Source organism: Ixodes scapularis, unplaced genomic scaffold (assembly GCF_016920785.2).
Source record: "Ixodes scapularis isolate PalLabHiFi unplaced genomic scaffold, ASM1692078v2 PGA_scaffold12__126_contigs__length_90152505, whole genome shotgun sequence".
Taxonomy (NCBI): Eukaryota; Metazoa; Arthropoda; class Arachnida; order Ixodida; family Ixodidae; genus Ixodes; species Ixodes scapularis.
In genome coordinates this window covers 67,544,952-67,561,200 of record NW_024609838.1, presented here as the reverse complement: position 1 = coordinate 67,561,200, position 16,249 = coordinate 67,544,952, and the positions used below count along the sequence as shown (strand labels likewise).

At 47.5% G+C, this 16,249-nt stretch overlaps 1 protein-coding gene across 3 annotated transcripts; it reads left to right on the top strand.

The window, feature by feature from the left end:
- Positions 1–1,443: 1,443 nt before the first annotated feature.
- LOC120846847 lies at positions 1,444–10,107 on the top strand. Of its 3 annotated transcripts, XR_005717129.3 has the most exons (5): positions 1,444–1,739; positions 2,241–2,341; positions 2,515–3,031; positions 4,697–4,890; positions 9,612–10,100. XR_005717129.3 is itself a non-coding variant. In XM_040218743.3 (4 exons), exons 1-4 carry the CDS (start codon positions 1,649–1,651, stop codon positions 9,882–9,884), a joined length of 726 nt encoding a protein of 241 aa, XP_040074677.1. In that variant the 5' UTR covers positions 1,549–1,648; the 3' UTR covers positions 9,885–10,102. The 3 variants fall into 3 exon arrangements, 1 of the variants encoding a protein (XP_040074677.1); XR_006077588.1 differs by having other exon boundaries at positions 1,547–1,739; positions 2,515–4,890; positions 9,612–10,107; XM_040218743.3 differs by lacking the exon at positions 2,241–2,341 and having other exon boundaries at positions 1,549–1,739; positions 2,515–2,682; positions 9,612–10,102.
- Positions 10,108–16,249: the final 6,142 nt, after the last annotated feature.

Below are 16,249 nucleotides of genomic sequence, written 5' to 3'. Positions count from 1 at the left end.
CGACACAATACACGCACACCAGCGGCACCGGAGTTATCCGACACCTGCGTCGGCCGAGCGCTCTCCGGCGCAGATGAAAGCGATGAACGTGAAGACGAGGACGGATCCGAAGCCCCAACGCGCGATAAAGAAAACTACGGAGCACTCATCAACGTCGAGGATGACGCTGCAGGTCAGCAACTGTCAAGGACGCGCAGACCTCCGGCCTACCTTGCGGATTACGCGTTGGAGTGATTTGAGGACAAATAATATTTAAAGGAGGGCGTGTCAGCGTCAAGCGCCTTCCGCGCGGAGAGCCACCTTGCCTGCCAGACAGAGACCCAGACAGTCGACCAAAAATTTCGTCCAGCCCGGGCTTTCCCATTGCACCTCCGTAGAGCCCCCAGAATCGGGCCCCCCGGTTTACGTGACCCGGGCGGGATTCCGAGGCCAGAGGAGCAAGGCGTCGAATTACGTCTCACCGAGGAGAAGCCCCTTCGCAACAGAGACGACTCCGGGACGCCGTACGATACGGACGGGACGACCGCTCTTCCTTCCGACATAATGTAACCATTGTGTAACCGATTGTAATCCCAGTTAATAAACGTCTTGTTAATTTTAAATCAACCCCAGTCTACGCCTTAAACTTACGATCATCTACGAACTCCCAAAACTCCAACGGATAACCTGACACTCTGATGCTTATTGGGCGGTCGGAGGTTTCTGCCGGGGGAGTTTTGTCGACAAATGTTAAGTTTTTCACCTGCACACGGATGGTGATAGATATCTCGGGGGCCGTTGTTACGTTTGTTCTGAGCATTCCTTTACACACTGGTATATTTCAGCGTTTGTACGGCAACAGAGCGATTTAAAACCTGCAAATAAATCACGGGTTGTCAATTGCTTTCTTCGGGAAATAGCAGACGCTCACAATTCAAGCTCGCGTTTGATTTCGTGGCCCGCGGGACGCGATTTCTATCAGAAAATCTACTTCTTGTTCCGTCCGGTTTCGCGACACATCGTAGCAGACGAACCCTCGTCGTCTGCTCCCGCTCCTCGCCGGCCCCGCCGGAGCGAGGCATGACGGGATTGCATTTAGGCGCACTCCCGATTTTCTCGGTGCAGCGAGTGCATGCACGCGTGGGGTGTCAGCCCTGAAACGAACTCGGAAAGTGCAACCACTCGTGGAGTGCCGGCCGAAACGAACCCGTTCCACGCTGCGAGTGGGCACGCGTGGGCACGAGTGCCGTGAAACGAACTCGCTATTAGACAAGCGTTTCGGGGCAGTAAAACTGGAAACGCCGATTGGCTGAAAAAAAAATGACGTCACTTCTGGTTTTGTTATTTTGTTGATTTTTAGATGACGTTTTAAAGTAAAAATATATAAAAAAAGTACTTTTCTTGTTTTTGTTTGTTTTTACTTTTTTTTTTTTTTTTTTCTTGCTTGATTCTTTAATTTTGGTTGGTACGGTTCCGTTCTGTTCCGCCTTGGCGCCCTTGGCCGCGGGGGCAATGTTTTTGTTTTCGTTCTACGTTCGGGTGTTGAGTGGCGACGTATTAACCGTCGATAACCAGCTGAAGCAACTCAAGTTCTCGAGTGGAACGAGGTTGACCGTGCGCAGTGGCAGCCGTTGACAACAAAAACAATGTATGCACTCAGTTTCGCCGGATGAGTGCCGGCGTCGATCGCGAACCGCCAGAGCCGCCAAATACCTCTCGTACATCTCCAAGAACACCAAGAACAGGAGGTATTCATAAAGGTGAGTGTTCACCGCACTTTAGTGCTTCAGTTCCGTTTGGAGTCGTTTGACATAATTTAGTCCGGTGCGTCCGGGAACAAAGGCGCTACCAGAAATGGCGGGAATGGTCGGTCGGTGCTGAATGCTGATGCCATCCAAGCGGATTTGAATTGGGTTTCGTGCGCTCAACGTGTCGATTTGTTTCTTGAGCTGCCTTTACCAACCGCTCGCCCGAAATCGTTCGGTAGAACATGCGGACGTGACGGCTAGCAGAGCCCTCCGCAAAGGCTTAGGAGCGCGCTCACAATTTTGGAAGCTTCCGTATGACCGCAAGTCGCTATAGCAATGATTGCATGCCATCGACACAGACTTCGATCCAGTTTTTCAACGAGACAGGAAGGCCCAACGAAGCAAGCGTAGAATCTGATGCTTCGCCTGTCACTGTCTGCGCGGGAACACGCCGAGAGGCGCTTAAACGAGCTGCCAGGGCGTAATTAAAAAAAAAAAAAAAATCTAACGCAGGTCTGAACCACGCGAGGATCGTCTCGAAGCATGGTAGCCTCAACAGACGCTTGCCGCCACACGCGAGGAGAAAGCAGGAGGCCCGAAGTTTGAACGTGAAGGTAAAACGTGCTTTAATAATAATGATCTTTATCTGCACGTTCCTTTGTATGACTAAGGTGTTCGTGCTGAGACACAATATAGCAGCGATTGCTCTCGAACAAAGGACAGGACAGCAGAAAGGCAATGAGAGGCAGGGAGATAACTGACCTCTCTGTTGTAAAACATTTTTCAGAGGAGGTGCGAAGAGCTGGCCCTTACTTTTTCAAGGCAGCCGCAGAACACTACGAGCCCCGAATCACTGCCGCGGCTGACTCACGCGGATGCTGTGCTGCACCCTGCACTGCACATGGTTCGAAGCACACTTCAGAGGACCAGTGCATGCCCCTGATGCATCGTCGCGGTATGTTTTGTACTGCTTTTCCTAGCGGTGCACTGAGCAGTCCAATCTTGAAGGGAGCACGCGAGTGCGTAGCCAGTGCTCCATGCAGCGAGGACCGCAAGCACCCGCGGAAGCTTGGAGCACACGCAGTGACGCCAGCAGCCGTGCACGCTGGCGTCGTCTGCTACTGTACCGTCCTTTCGTTCGGTGCGCAGAAAAAAAAAGGAGTGACCGCTCTGTTAAAAGTCTGATGGTGAAGGCATCCTTTACAGAAGCACTGTATGGCTCTCTGCACGCTAGAATGGGGGCTGTCGTTGATGCTCGCAGAGGCGTCGCCCACAACTAAGCAGACGACCAAAGTCCTGAGCAGGTGACTAATCGTTTCATTGTTCTTTGGTAGGGAAAGGTAGATAATGTGCTTCTACTCCCAGCTTTGTTTTTTTTTTTTTTTTTTTTTATCACCATTTAGTATGTTACCATCAAAACAGCATCCTGGTGTTCACATAAATATGTGTTAACAATACCTATCGTCAAATATGTGACCTAAAGAGCCAACTGCGGCCGAGGATATCTTTTAAGTGTTCTTTTTCTCACAAAGATCCCTGGCATCTGGCATTGACTTTTTAGCCACGTACCTTGAGTCCACAAAAACAATGTGCTTCAGCTAAATGGTATTCACACAAAATACATCCTGACAAGCTGCTTTCACTCTCGAGCCTCGAAGAAATTTTGCAGTTTGATTTGAACTATGTTGTAGGTTAAGGAGGTAGGGTCAGGGAAAAGAAGGTGGGAGAGGAGGAAGCGGGCACAATGCTGGTCAAACCCTCTCCCTTCGCCGGCGCTGCATCCATCTCGTCCTCTCCCACCTTCCTTTTTCTTCCCCTACCTTCTTGAGTTGTCACCGACCATATAAAAGGCATGCATTGATATCACTTGTTCGTTTTGTGGCCATGGCGCCAGCAAGGTTTGAGAAACGTATCCTGCTTCACAGGGATTCAGCACTCAACATGGAGAAACTATTGGCAGTGCTGCTGTAATGTCTTTGTCCTCGTCTTTTGCAGCCATCTAAAAAAGAGAAATATAATACTAGGAACACAGAGCAACGTCACGCGCCAGTACATAGTGTACTACGAAGGGCAGGTAAATTGACTGCGGAACACGATTTTCTCAATGTCCTCACGGTTCTTTCAGCCAAGTACATACAGATAAGACGATTACCATTAGAAATGTTGAACGCCAATCCGAAATGTTTTTTGGCGGTGTGCCGAGCAAAAGGACATTGCTGCAACAGAAAACATGTGCCATCCTTCGCCTTTGGTGCTTCTGTGTCTGCGCCGAGCTTCCGCAGCCACCAACAGTCAACGCTGCATGGACTGCCCGCCATGCTTTCATGCGTTCCATGTATGATTGGCACGGCATGTGGATGTGTCATGCAAGTGACATCAGCGCTGTTGGCAGTGCCATGCTGGTTGAGCTTTGCTAGGCTCTGACCATTGACAAGCTGTTTTATGCAATAATCGCTCTTGGAAGTCCCCAAACTGTTTTTAGCAATTCAAGTGTCAGATTTTTTTTAGCTATGGTTATACAGGTTTTCTTTTTTAACATTTACAGATTTCAAAGAAAAAGTGAAAGTTATGACAGTTATAAGTTATACGGCCAGGCGGACATTAGATTCATGGAAGAATGCAGCTAAAAGTCCGTGTAGATCATGTGTATCATGCTTCTCTACAGCGCAGCTACATACTTGCGTAGGACAACCTCCATGAAGTGGGGTTGGGGGCTGCATGCGTGTGTTGGGAGCCCCTCTTGGTTTTACAACTCTACCCTGTTGTAAAATTTTAGATTTTAATGCGAACAAGTTGATAACAAAAAAGAACTTGGTCAACATTGATCTTACAACTAGAGATGTAAAAGGAACAAAAATAGAGAACAGCAAAATGTGGAAGAAGACATCTCGCTTCTTTCATTTTCATTTGACTAAGTGACATTGGTCGGCGACTGTAAGACTTTTAATCACAATAGTTATACACCACAGGTCCCGGGGATCATGGCATCGATGAGCTCGCTTTCGCCTTGTCCAAGGTAGCAGCGGAACACTACGGGCAGGCCCGGAGTCACCGCACCGGCTGGCTCACGGGCGTCGTCCTGTACTCTGCACGGCACTGCGTGTGGCTTAACCGGCCAAGCAGAGGGTCACTGCATGACCTTTATGAGGCGTCGCTAGCCATTGTAAGTATATTTTGGACGCTCGTGTCAGGGGATGTACTTTTGTGTTCTACAACAGAACATGTTTGGTGGCAGTTCAGTCTTGCCTATTCAGCCATTTCGAAACATAATTTTGTGGCGACTTGGCTTAGGTTTTCTGGCTCGGCCGTCTTTTGCACCAGTGTCTAGGCTCGGCGTAAGCCTCTTTGTTCTTTATTGTCAAGGATAGTGTAAATTCTGCTACGCCGTCGAAGCAACTTCTGCATGCGAACAAGATGCAAGACGAAGCTACATGCTCGTGCTCAGTGCATGACCACATGTGAAAACTAATAGAGAGTTTGTTTCGCTGCAATCGTGCCCATGCGCAGCCACTCGCAACATGAAGTGAGTTTGTTTCGCCGCCGGCACTCCACACGTGCATGCGCTCGCTGCACCCTGAGAATTAAGTGTGTACCTGAATGCACTCCCGTCATGCATCACTTACGCAGGGAACAAGAGCAGATGACTGGTTTGTCCACCATGCGGGACAGTAGAACTGCAGAAAAAGTGAATTTCTGCTAAAAAAATGACGTCCCACGAGCAACAAAATCGGACACGAGCTTGAATTGTGTGTCTGCTATTCTATAAAGCAAGCAATCCACAACCTGTGCTTAATTTGCAAGTTTTCAGTCATTTTGTTGCCGTACAGACGTCCAAATACACCGGTGGATAAAGAAAGGTTCAGAACGAACATCAGCCACTGCGAGATATCTCTCACCATGTGTGCGGGGCTAAAGAGTTGGGACGTTAGTTGACAAAGCTTGCCCGGCAGAAACCTGCGATGCGTCCAATCGGGAGCCGAGAAAGCTAAACTGTTTTTACCCGAGGCTTGGATAAAATCACAGTGTTTAATAAGGAGCCATGGAATTTATTTTGGGTGGGATAAATTAATTTAGATCATATTTTGCTAATACAGTTGAACCTTTCAAGAACGAAATTCTCGCAGCAACGAAGAAATCTGGCGGCCCCAGCGAACGTCCATAGGGTTCAATGCATTTGCACCCTCTCAACAGCAAAGAGTTTTTAAAAAGCAGTCCCGCATTAACGAAAGTTTGAGGTAGTGATCTGCCATAGAGTTATTCAATGTGTCTACCAAGTTGGCATTTTCAAATTCCCTGAGTTTTTCAGGTTTCCTCTGAGTACTTTTGTGAAATTCCCTGAGTGACACAGAACTTTGTTTTAGGTCAAGATGGGCGGACACCATGTCGCCACATGCTGTCACTCTCTAAAAAGCATGTCATAAAATAAAATAACAACACAATACAGTTTTGATGATAGCGAGTAACTTTTATTAGATTTAAAAAGAAAACAGAACGAAGTGGTTAGTAAAATTGATAGCGAATAAAGTATAAAAAAGGGTAAACTGAGGTTTACGTGACCCCCCCAGGTCTGGTCATGTGACCTCAGGGGGGGGGGGGTGTCGAGACCTGACGGTGACGCCGCTCAAGCCGGAAACGGGAGCAATAACGGGGAAAGGAAAGGGTAAACAAACATAAGGCGTTCAAAGTGTGATTGCTCAACCCTTGTTGTCAAAACACTCCACCTGACAAAATCTTTTTTTTTTTTTTGGGGGGGGGGGGGGGGGGGGGGGGGCTAAGGAGTTGCACAGTGACAGCGGTGTTTGGGAAAATGAGCGCACGCGACCGTTCCAACAGCGGGCACTCCCTGCCCTCCCCACGCGCGCAGGTGCCCTTCCCCTTGCTTTTGCCATCCTCCACTTCTTTTGTTTTTATTGGTTGCTTTTTTAAATTTTTATACAATTGCTTTTTCGCTGCGCATCCCCGCGTGCGCATTCCCGGGTGCGCGTATGCTGGCTTGGCGGTCTGCCAGCCCCGCAACCCGAGCTATGTGCTCCCGGCCGGCGCAATCCGACCTATAGGGAGAAGCGAAGAACCGCCTTCGTCTTCGTTCCCTACATCGAGTGTCCCCTCCATGGGAGTTATGGGCATTCGATACAGAAAAACAATGCAATTTTCTAGGGGATGTTTGGGCTGTTTCATATAAACAATAATTCGAAATACGGGTGTGATATAACCGGGTTCGACAGTATGTTTGGCCGTCTCCCTTAATTTCCAGATACCTTCGTTCGTTTGGCACATATATCACCGATGCTAGAAAGCGCCGACGTCGTGTTCGCGCTGAGAGTGTCTGACAGTGCACATAAATACACGTGCGAAGCCGTTTTTGCACCATTTTTTTTTCCCCCATAGAAATGCATTACCGGAAGTCAATTTTCGACTGGTTGCTGTCTGCTTCAACTTGCGTCGGCACCCTAGCGCCACTTGAACCTCTAGCGTACATTATAATAACCCTATGTGATCTGCAACATTTTTTCGTCACATGAGCCAGTTTGGAACCCAGAATTACGAAAAGTGGAGCAGTACACTCGTCCGGCAAGTTGGGCACATGCGTTTCCAACAAGCATCAGCGCGGCCATTGCTGTTTACATTCGGTCAAAAAATGATAACAATAGCAACTAGATTCTTTTTTTTTTTGGTTGGTGAAAACAGCGTTTTGCAAGCCCATCTGTTGGCAACTACCAAGGTATGTGACGTTTCACGTGACGACACCGCCCGCTGCTATTTCGCCGACACCGCAGTTGCTGACGAGCTAATGCTCTTCAGCAACTGACGGATTAGCTCCTCCCGCATCGAATACGCGGCAAAGAAGTTTGTCACATCGCGGCAATTTCAGGCGATCGATTAATTAGTTCTATCCAATTTTTACTAAGAATTGTTTACAAATGTAAAATTGCTCGCTGAAAAGCGCATCACACATTATGCGCAATTGGGACCGAAAAATTAAACATACAAACGGTAGGAATTCATAGCAGGTGTATACCTAATTTTTTGGGATGCTAATTGTCACCGACTTACTAAATTTAAGGCTTCGGTCGCGAGGGGGTCTCGCATGCTTCACGTCGATCGAGTGAACAAGCAGGGATTTCATTGAGACGACTCTGGAAGCCAGCCACCGTCAATGCCAGTTGTTTTGAGGAAATGTTTGTTTACTGGTTTAAAAAGACCAAAAATGAATCAACTTGGGACTAATAAGAAATCAGCACTTGCAAAACACATCGGAACCACCAAGATACACGGAGTCGCTTTCACTGAAGTGTTTACTACACAGGTTAGAGATTCCCGAATTTCGCTTTCCTATTTTCAATTTAATGAGACATTTCTTTCTCAGCTTTATTTTGTCTGAATAATAATAAAATAAATACACCCTATTCGCCATGCTAGCTAGATGTTGTAGTGGGGTAAAGCGCTGGATATTCTATTTTAATCGTCCATCTTTTTGTACTGGGGTGGAGAACAGTACATCACCATCCCAGCATTTCGACACCTTAGTGCCAAAAGTGTTTGTTAGCATGACTACGCGTGGCACGGTTTCAAGTATAACTTCACCAAATAAAAACAATGCGCGAAATGGGCTTTGCTGCGCGATACAGCGCATAACGCTGACTGTCGAGCCGAAGGTTCCAAGATCTGCGCAGTCTGTCCCAGTGTGCCCTACCCGTGACGTCAAAAACGACGATGATGATAGCTAGTTAGCGCATGCCGCCAAAGAGTTGTAAACTGCGGACGTTCTGTCCGGAGTTGTCTGTCTTCGATCCTGCTCATTCCGTATCATGTAGGGGAGAGTATGCCATCCTGCTGGCCTACTGTCGCACACTGCCAGTGTTAAACTTTCAGAACTCTATGAGCCGAGAAATTGATGGAGAGGGGGAGACGAGAGTGCAGGGACATCAGAACGCAGAGGCACCTAAACCTAGGTGCCTTTGTCTTCACTGCACTTGTCAAAGATGTTCGAGTGCGAGAGCCAAACGCCGGGGGCGGCCTTTGGCATTTGCATCCCAATACGTTCGATGAGTGCAGTGGAGACAAAGGCAGCCTTTGTTTCTGCTGCACTCGTCGAACACATTCGAATGCAGAACGCCGGTATCCAGCTTTGGGCTCTCGCATTCGAACGTCTTTGACGAGTGCAGTAAAGACAAAGGCACCTGGCTTTAGGTGTACCCACTAATCATTCGAACCAGAGCTCGGGTGTCCTGACATCCACACCTGCTCTCGTCCTCACTTTTCCCTCAGTTTCTTGGCAGATTTTAGGGGAAACTGTGTGGGTGGGGGAAGGGGGGGGGGGGGGGGGGGACGGCCCCCCCTGAAGCCTTCGAGGTTAACTTTTTCTAAAAAAAAAATGGACTTATGCCGGCTTTTGTTAGGAAGAAATTAAGTTTTTGACAACGGGACTAGTACACTCGGTTGGAAAACTGCTATAGGAGCCTCCTTTGAAAAAGTGGCTTCAATCCATATGAGAGAATCAAACTAAATGCAATCGCAATGCCACTGTTTCTCCCGCGGTGGCCACTCCGTGAACTACACTGCTGCACTGACTGGTTCCGTAGATTCTCGGAAGGGCCACTGGTGTCATCTCGCAGGGCCATCTTGGAGTAGCTATGCAAGGCAACTTTCATGTTTTGACTTGTTGCTAAAGAGTGGCACTGTTATCATATTTAGTTTGGTCTCGGTGGACGCCAGCAGTCCAGGTTCCAAGGTTGAGTTTCCTAGCTGAGTGTTTTAGTAACGTTGGTTTTTGGTGGCATAACAAATATTAGGTAAACAAAACAGATCTTGCCCTGCATGTTAGGGTCAGATATTAGTTACTGTTCACCTGATCGACCCCTTTGTTCTCTGCATTCATCATAGGTTTCAAATCGTCCTGATTCATGGGCCAAGCCTTTCAAGACTGCACTCTTAGGCCCAGTCCTTTTTGGTGGATCGGATCTTGCCATCTTCCCCTCTCGTGGCTTCCTGTTGTACTTAAATAAATTGTCATATTTTTTTCTTATGGTGGTGCATACGTTTTGCCACACTTCACAAAAACAGTGTGGTGAATCCATGCCGCAGATTACTGTGAAACGTGCAGGAAGGGTAAACTCCGAAAAGGTTTATGGAAAGAAGATAGACATCCCCCATTAATTTTTTCTGGACACTCTAAGCGTGCTATCTACGCAGTATTTCTGCCTATCATGGCATCGGCTTTTGACCATTCACGCTTGCAAGGAAAGGCTATCAGCAAGAAGGGTTACGAAGTCTGTGTTCTGTTTGCATTTAATTACTGAAACAAGATTTATAGACTTTACCAAGTGTATTTTAACATAACTAAATGTTTAAACTTTAGATCTTTATTTTAAACTTTACCATTATTTTAAGAAGTTTTTGCTAGGGTAAATGTTTCCCACAAGTTTTTTTTTTTTTCTTTTATATATCGGATAAAGGGATTACATTTGTTCTCTGAGTTTTTATAGAAGCCCCATCGCTATCACCATCACTATTTTGAGTTTTCACTCTTTGCAGTCTGTTATCCAACTGTGTATGGGGTAGTAGCGCAGAGTGTGGGATATTGTTTAGTTGGGGTAGTTTGGCTAAATGTGGCGGTAGCGACAGGGAAGTTGGCTTAGCGGGGCCACGTGGTGCTAGAACGGTGCCGTTTGAATTTTTGGCGGGACACGTCGCTGAAGAGCGACGAATGAGTTTAGTGTTTGCTGTCATTTAGTCTACGCGTGTGGTCACGTAGCCGGGTAAGTTCCCGCGGACGTGGGAGACGCAGAGGCATGGCGAACGAGGAAAGAAAGAAAGGAGGGAATGATGACCCGGAAGTGCCGAACGTCGAGTGTGGCGGCTGCGGTAGGTGGTGTTTCCTTGAGGAGACCCCTTTCAGCTCGATCGAGGAGGCTACGGATAGGGAATACCTATGCCGGATCTGCGTAAAAATCGAGGGGATGACTGAGGCGCTGCAGGAGATGAGGCAGGAGCTCAACGCCGAACGGAAAGAGAGAGAGAGGCTGGAAAGAGAGGCGAGAGAGACCGCGACTCTAAACACGCGGCTAGAGGAGATGGCGGAGGCCATGAGGAAAGCAGTGGAGAAAAGGGAGGCAGAGGAAACCGGGGAGGGAGGGAGGATAGCCGAAGTGAGGCTGGAAGAGATGCAGAAGGAACTGGAAATGGAGCGGGAGGAACGTGGGAAGCTTGAAGTGCAGCTTATAGAGCTTGTAGTCCTGAAGGCGAGACTGGAGGAAATGGAGGGGAGATGGAGAAGCGAGGCAGAACAAAGAGAGGTGGCACAGATCGAATTTGAAGAACTGAAAAGGAAGGTGGAGAATAACGTACAGGGGACAACTGGGATGAACCCCACAGTAGAAGAAAACAAGGGCACAGAGCTCCCCATTCCCGCACCCAGATTGGGGTTGCGTGTGCAAGTCAATGCGTCCGCACCCAAAGGTGTGGGAAATCAGGAGCCGGCAGAAGGGGAGCAGCAGCATGCAGGGGCAGGGACTCTGAGAGTACTAGTTATTGGTAGCTCTAATGTCTCCAGGTGTGCCACAGGGGTAGCGAGCAGGGTGAGTGGAGACGATAGGGTGAAGGTGTTAGCCCACCCTGGAAAGTGCATGAGCGAAGTGATGGAGAGCGCAAAGGACATAGTGTGGGAAAATGAGCAGGGGAAAAACCTGGTGATCGTACACGCTGGACTAAACGATGTCCTCAATGGGAGGGGCCACAACTTGGGAAGGCAGATAGAGGCTGGGGTGAGGAAGCTTAGGGCTGTCTCTGAGCGGGTGCACATCTTAATGTGCACGATCCCGGAGGTGGAGAAACAGTCTGTAGCAACCGAGAAAAATGTTGTAGCAGCCAACCGAACTATCAGGCAACAGGGAGAGAAGCTGGGCTATGAGGTGCTGGAGGTGAACAAGGGAGTGTACCAAAGAGGGCCATCACCCCGATTCGAAAAAGATGGGATACACTATGGACAGCACACGGGGTGGCGTATCGGGGCTAAGATGGGAGACAGGGCAAGGGTTTTTTTGGACCCACCGAGGGCCCGAAGGTAGATGAGAACTCGGGCAAAACTTTGGTAAGGGGGGTGGGAGGGGGGGGCAGGAGGAAGCCTCGTAGGAAAAAGAAAAGAAAACAGCTAAATATAAGCTTTATCAACATGCAGGGGGGTAGAAACAGGCTAAAATGGGAAGAGATCGGGGAACAATTAGGGACAGAAAGTTCTACAGTCTATGGTGTCGCAGAAACACATCTTAGGGATGAGGAGGAACCGCCCCACATACCAGGTTATTCTTGGGTGAGTTGCAACCGGAGGGCAGGGGAAAGGAAAGGCGGAGGCCTAGGAGCGTTGGTAAAAGGACAGGACTGGGAAAGGGAGAGAGAAGACTGCAGGGAACATTTATGGCTGAAGGGTAGGGTAACAGGTCTGAACACTCTTCTGGGGTTTGCATACTTAAAAACAGGAAGTGACTCAAGGGAGGAAAATTCACAACACTTTGCATGTATTTCGAAGGACATTAGGGAAATTGGCCTTAATCAGGAAATAATTATCATGGGAGACATGAATGCCCACATAGAAGAGTTTGATGGATTCACAGATACAACCGGAAAAATGTTAGAAGATTTCTGTGATGCCCTGGACCTAGTGTTAGTTAATGCACAAGTAAAATGCGAAGGGAAAATAACGTGGGAACGAAACAACTCACACTCAACGATAGACTATTGCCTCATGTCCCACAAACTGTATGACAGGCTAGGAAGTATGGAAATAGATGAGGAAGGTACAAAAAGCTTAGGGAGTGACCACAAAAGAATTAAGATTAAATTCGGTACATCTGAACCTGAACAAGCCCAGGAACGAGCGGGTAAACAAAAACTAAGTGAAGCACAAATTCAAAAAGTATCTAAAAGTATTGAGGACGTAGTATCGAAACAACCAGAAAAAGAGTGGACATATGAGGATTTAATAGGAATCTTTAAGAGAGAATTAGAGAAGCATCGAATTAAACAAAGAGGAAAGCAAAACCAAAGACACAAACCAAAAAGCTGGTGGGATAAGGAGGTTAAAGCAGCCATATTGCGGCGCCAAGAGGCATCTAGGGAGCATAGGTGGGCAAAAAAAAGGGGAGCTCTGCCAGCTGAGGTAACATCAAAATGGGAGAGATTCCAAGAGCGGAAAAGGGAGGCATCAGCTTTAATACAGGCCAAAATTGGGAGGGCAGGAGTGCAGTGGATGATGGAAATAAATAAAAAAGATAAGAATGCGGCAAAAAGGTTTTGGGAGCACATTAAAGCACAGGGGAGAAAAACAGAGGATTTCCAACACTCGCTGACCACACAGGAGGGGAGAAGAGTGCAGAGGGAAGAGGCACAGGAATATATTAGACAGACAATCGAAAAGGCTTTCTCCCAGCTTGAGCAGAGGGGGACGGTGGATAGCACTGTCAGCAGCACTGTAGAGGAGGAGCAGAATTGTATAACAATGGAGACAAACACAAGAGAATGGGATAAGGCAGAAAGTAAGGTTCCAGCAGGTACAGCAACAGGCCCCGACAACATACCCATGGAACTCGTAAAGACACTAGGAAAAACAAGCAAATTGAAGTTACGGCAGGTGATTAATCAAGCAATTATGAAAGGAGAAGTACCCAATGATTGGAAACTAAGTAGAATGAGACTACCGTAATATCCCGAGTCATCGCCCACCCCCCTACCGCCTGAAATTCGTTAAAAAAGTGGGGTGGGCCGTGTCTCGGTGGGTGAGCACAAATACTTGAAAAAAAAAAGCGGAAAAAAACGCCTATTTTTCTCTGCGTATCTAGCGCTGATGCACAAGAGATACATCAAACTCAAAACTCTATTTAGTTTCATTGTTTTAAAGAAAAGAATGCTCACGAAAGAATATTTTACTATAGCGAAGCCCGTTGCTTGCATACGCGCTAGAAACACCGCCGATCTGCATATAGCGCGAACGTTTGTTCCGTGAAAGAATGTCACCATTATGTTCTCCTAGTTAGTAAAAAAAAAAAAAAGAAAGAAAGACGTCTACAAGAAAATAGAAAAACCGACCAGGCGCAACGAGCGAGCCAGCGAGCGAGCGGTCCAAAGAAGCTACCAAGAGCAATCAAGCAAAGCGGGAAAGCCGGCGGTCGCGTTGGCAAATACTTTGGCGTCGGGCCAAGTCGGGCGCCTTGTCAATTGCAAGCTCTTGCGCAACTTTCTTGTTTGGTGCGTACATACGTGCGTCCGTGCACGGCGGGCTATCAATGCACGGTTGGGACGCTCAGCAAACGTCTGTGTAGGACGTTCCAGCAAAGCTTTATTTACGCTTTGACTTTGCCTAAAATATTGCACAACCGCGGTCGCGACGGGCGGGAAGAAGGAGCGGGTTCGCGGTAACCTTACTTCGGCGGAGACAGACTTTGACCTAACACTCCGCGGTTACATTAACAAACTCTTATTTTGTTATCTCCATCGTTTTCTTTTCGCACGGATACACGACCACTTTGGGGTCGCTCACGGAGGAAATGCGTAAACAAAAAGAAGTGTCTTTCCCTCCTTCGTTTTACTTTGTGACGGACGTCCTCCAACTGTAAGGTCTGCGGCCGCGTCATTCGGGTAGGATGAGTGTTCGCGGATCGCAGAGTCCGCGCTGGGGTATTTGAAGGGGTGGGCGATGACTCGGTGTTTTTTCGGAAATCGATATTGGCCCAAAAAATGGGGTGGGCGATGGCTCGGGGATGGGCGATGACTCGGGATATTACGGTAATATATAAAGGCAAAGGAAACAAAGACAGCATTAAGTCATATCGCCCGATAACGGTAACCTCAGTTCTTTACAGATTAGCTATGCAGATTGTAAAGCAGAAAATGCAGGAATGGGCAGAAGATACGCAAATACTGGGTGAGCTTCAAAATGGATTCCGAAGAGATAGAAGACTGGAAGACAACTTATTCGTCACCACTCAATGTATAGAAATAGCAATCAAGAACCAAACTCCGTTGTGGTTAGCTTATTTGGACATCAAGGGAGCATACGATAATGTGAGCCAGGAAATACTTTGGGGTCGGCTGAAAGAGTATAATTTGGATGCAAATTTGGTTAGGTTTCTGCAGCAGGTGTACACAGACAATAAGGTAGTTATAACATGGGAAGCAGAAATTACACAACCCGCAGCAATAAAAAGAGGGCTCCGGCAGGGTTGTCCTCTGTCGCCTCTGCTCTTCATGATATATCTCAGGGAAATGGAAAAGAAATTAGAGCAGAGCAACTTAGGTTTTGATGTGAGTTATATGGAAGGAGGGAGAAAGGTAAGACAGGTAATACCAGGATTGATGTATGCGGACGACATATTACTTATGGCAGACAACCAGGATATGTTACAGGAACTAGCCGGCATGTGTGGAGAGGAAGGGGACATCTTGGGCATGAGCTTTAGTAGCGACAAATCTGGAGTAATGGTGTTTAATGATGAAAAGAGGGGACCCCTGCGGATACAAGACATTTTAATAGACCATGTAGAAAAATACAAATATCTGGGAGTCTGGTTCAATGAGGGAAAGAAATATCTAGAAGAACATGAGGAGAATATAATTAGAAAAGGGAAAAGAAATTCATCTATTATGAAGCTCAAGGCACTATGGAACTATAACAGATATGAAGTGGTCAGGGGTATATGGAAAGGAGTGATGGTACCTGGACTGTCTTTTGGCAATGGGGTGCTCTGCATGAAATCAGAGGTTCAATCAGGATTAGAAATTCGGCAAAGAAGCGTAGGCAGATTGGCACTGGGAGCACATGGAAACACACCAAATGAGGGAGTGCAGGGGGACATGGGCTGGTCGTCTTTTGAGAGCAGGAAGCAATCAGTAAGTTGAAATTTGAACAAAGGTTGACTGAAATGGATGATACGAGATGGGCACGTAAGGTGTACAAGTATTTATACATGAAAAGCATAAACACAAAATGGACAAACCGAACCCGAAAGCTTACATTTAAATACCTACTCACTAATGATGGGGCTGAGCAGACTACTTCAGTGAAAAAGGGAGTGAAAGAGGCAGAGAGGAAAATGTGGGAGGGAAGAATGCAGGAAAAATCGACTCTAACGGTTTACAGGTCACAAAAAAAGGACATACGAAAGGAAAATGTGTTTGACAACTCGCTGGGAAGTTCTTTACTTTTCGAGGCGAGAACGGGAGTTTTGAGGACGAAGACGTATAGGGCTAAATTTCAGGAGATAGACACATTATGCGCTGCATGCCGTGATGAGAGTGAGACACTTGAGCACCTAGTTTTAAGGTGCACGAGGCTTCGTCCTGCCCCTCCTGAGGGTGTGACGGGTTTGGCCGGGGCCCTGGGCTTTGCTGGCGACGATGGGAGGACGGAGGAGAAGAGGATCACAATAACAAAGAGGCGGTTAGAAGATTGGTGGAAATTATCTACGGAAAATTGAATGATGCACAACTAACTAGCACAGCTGGGGACAGGCGGGACAGAGGAAAATTGG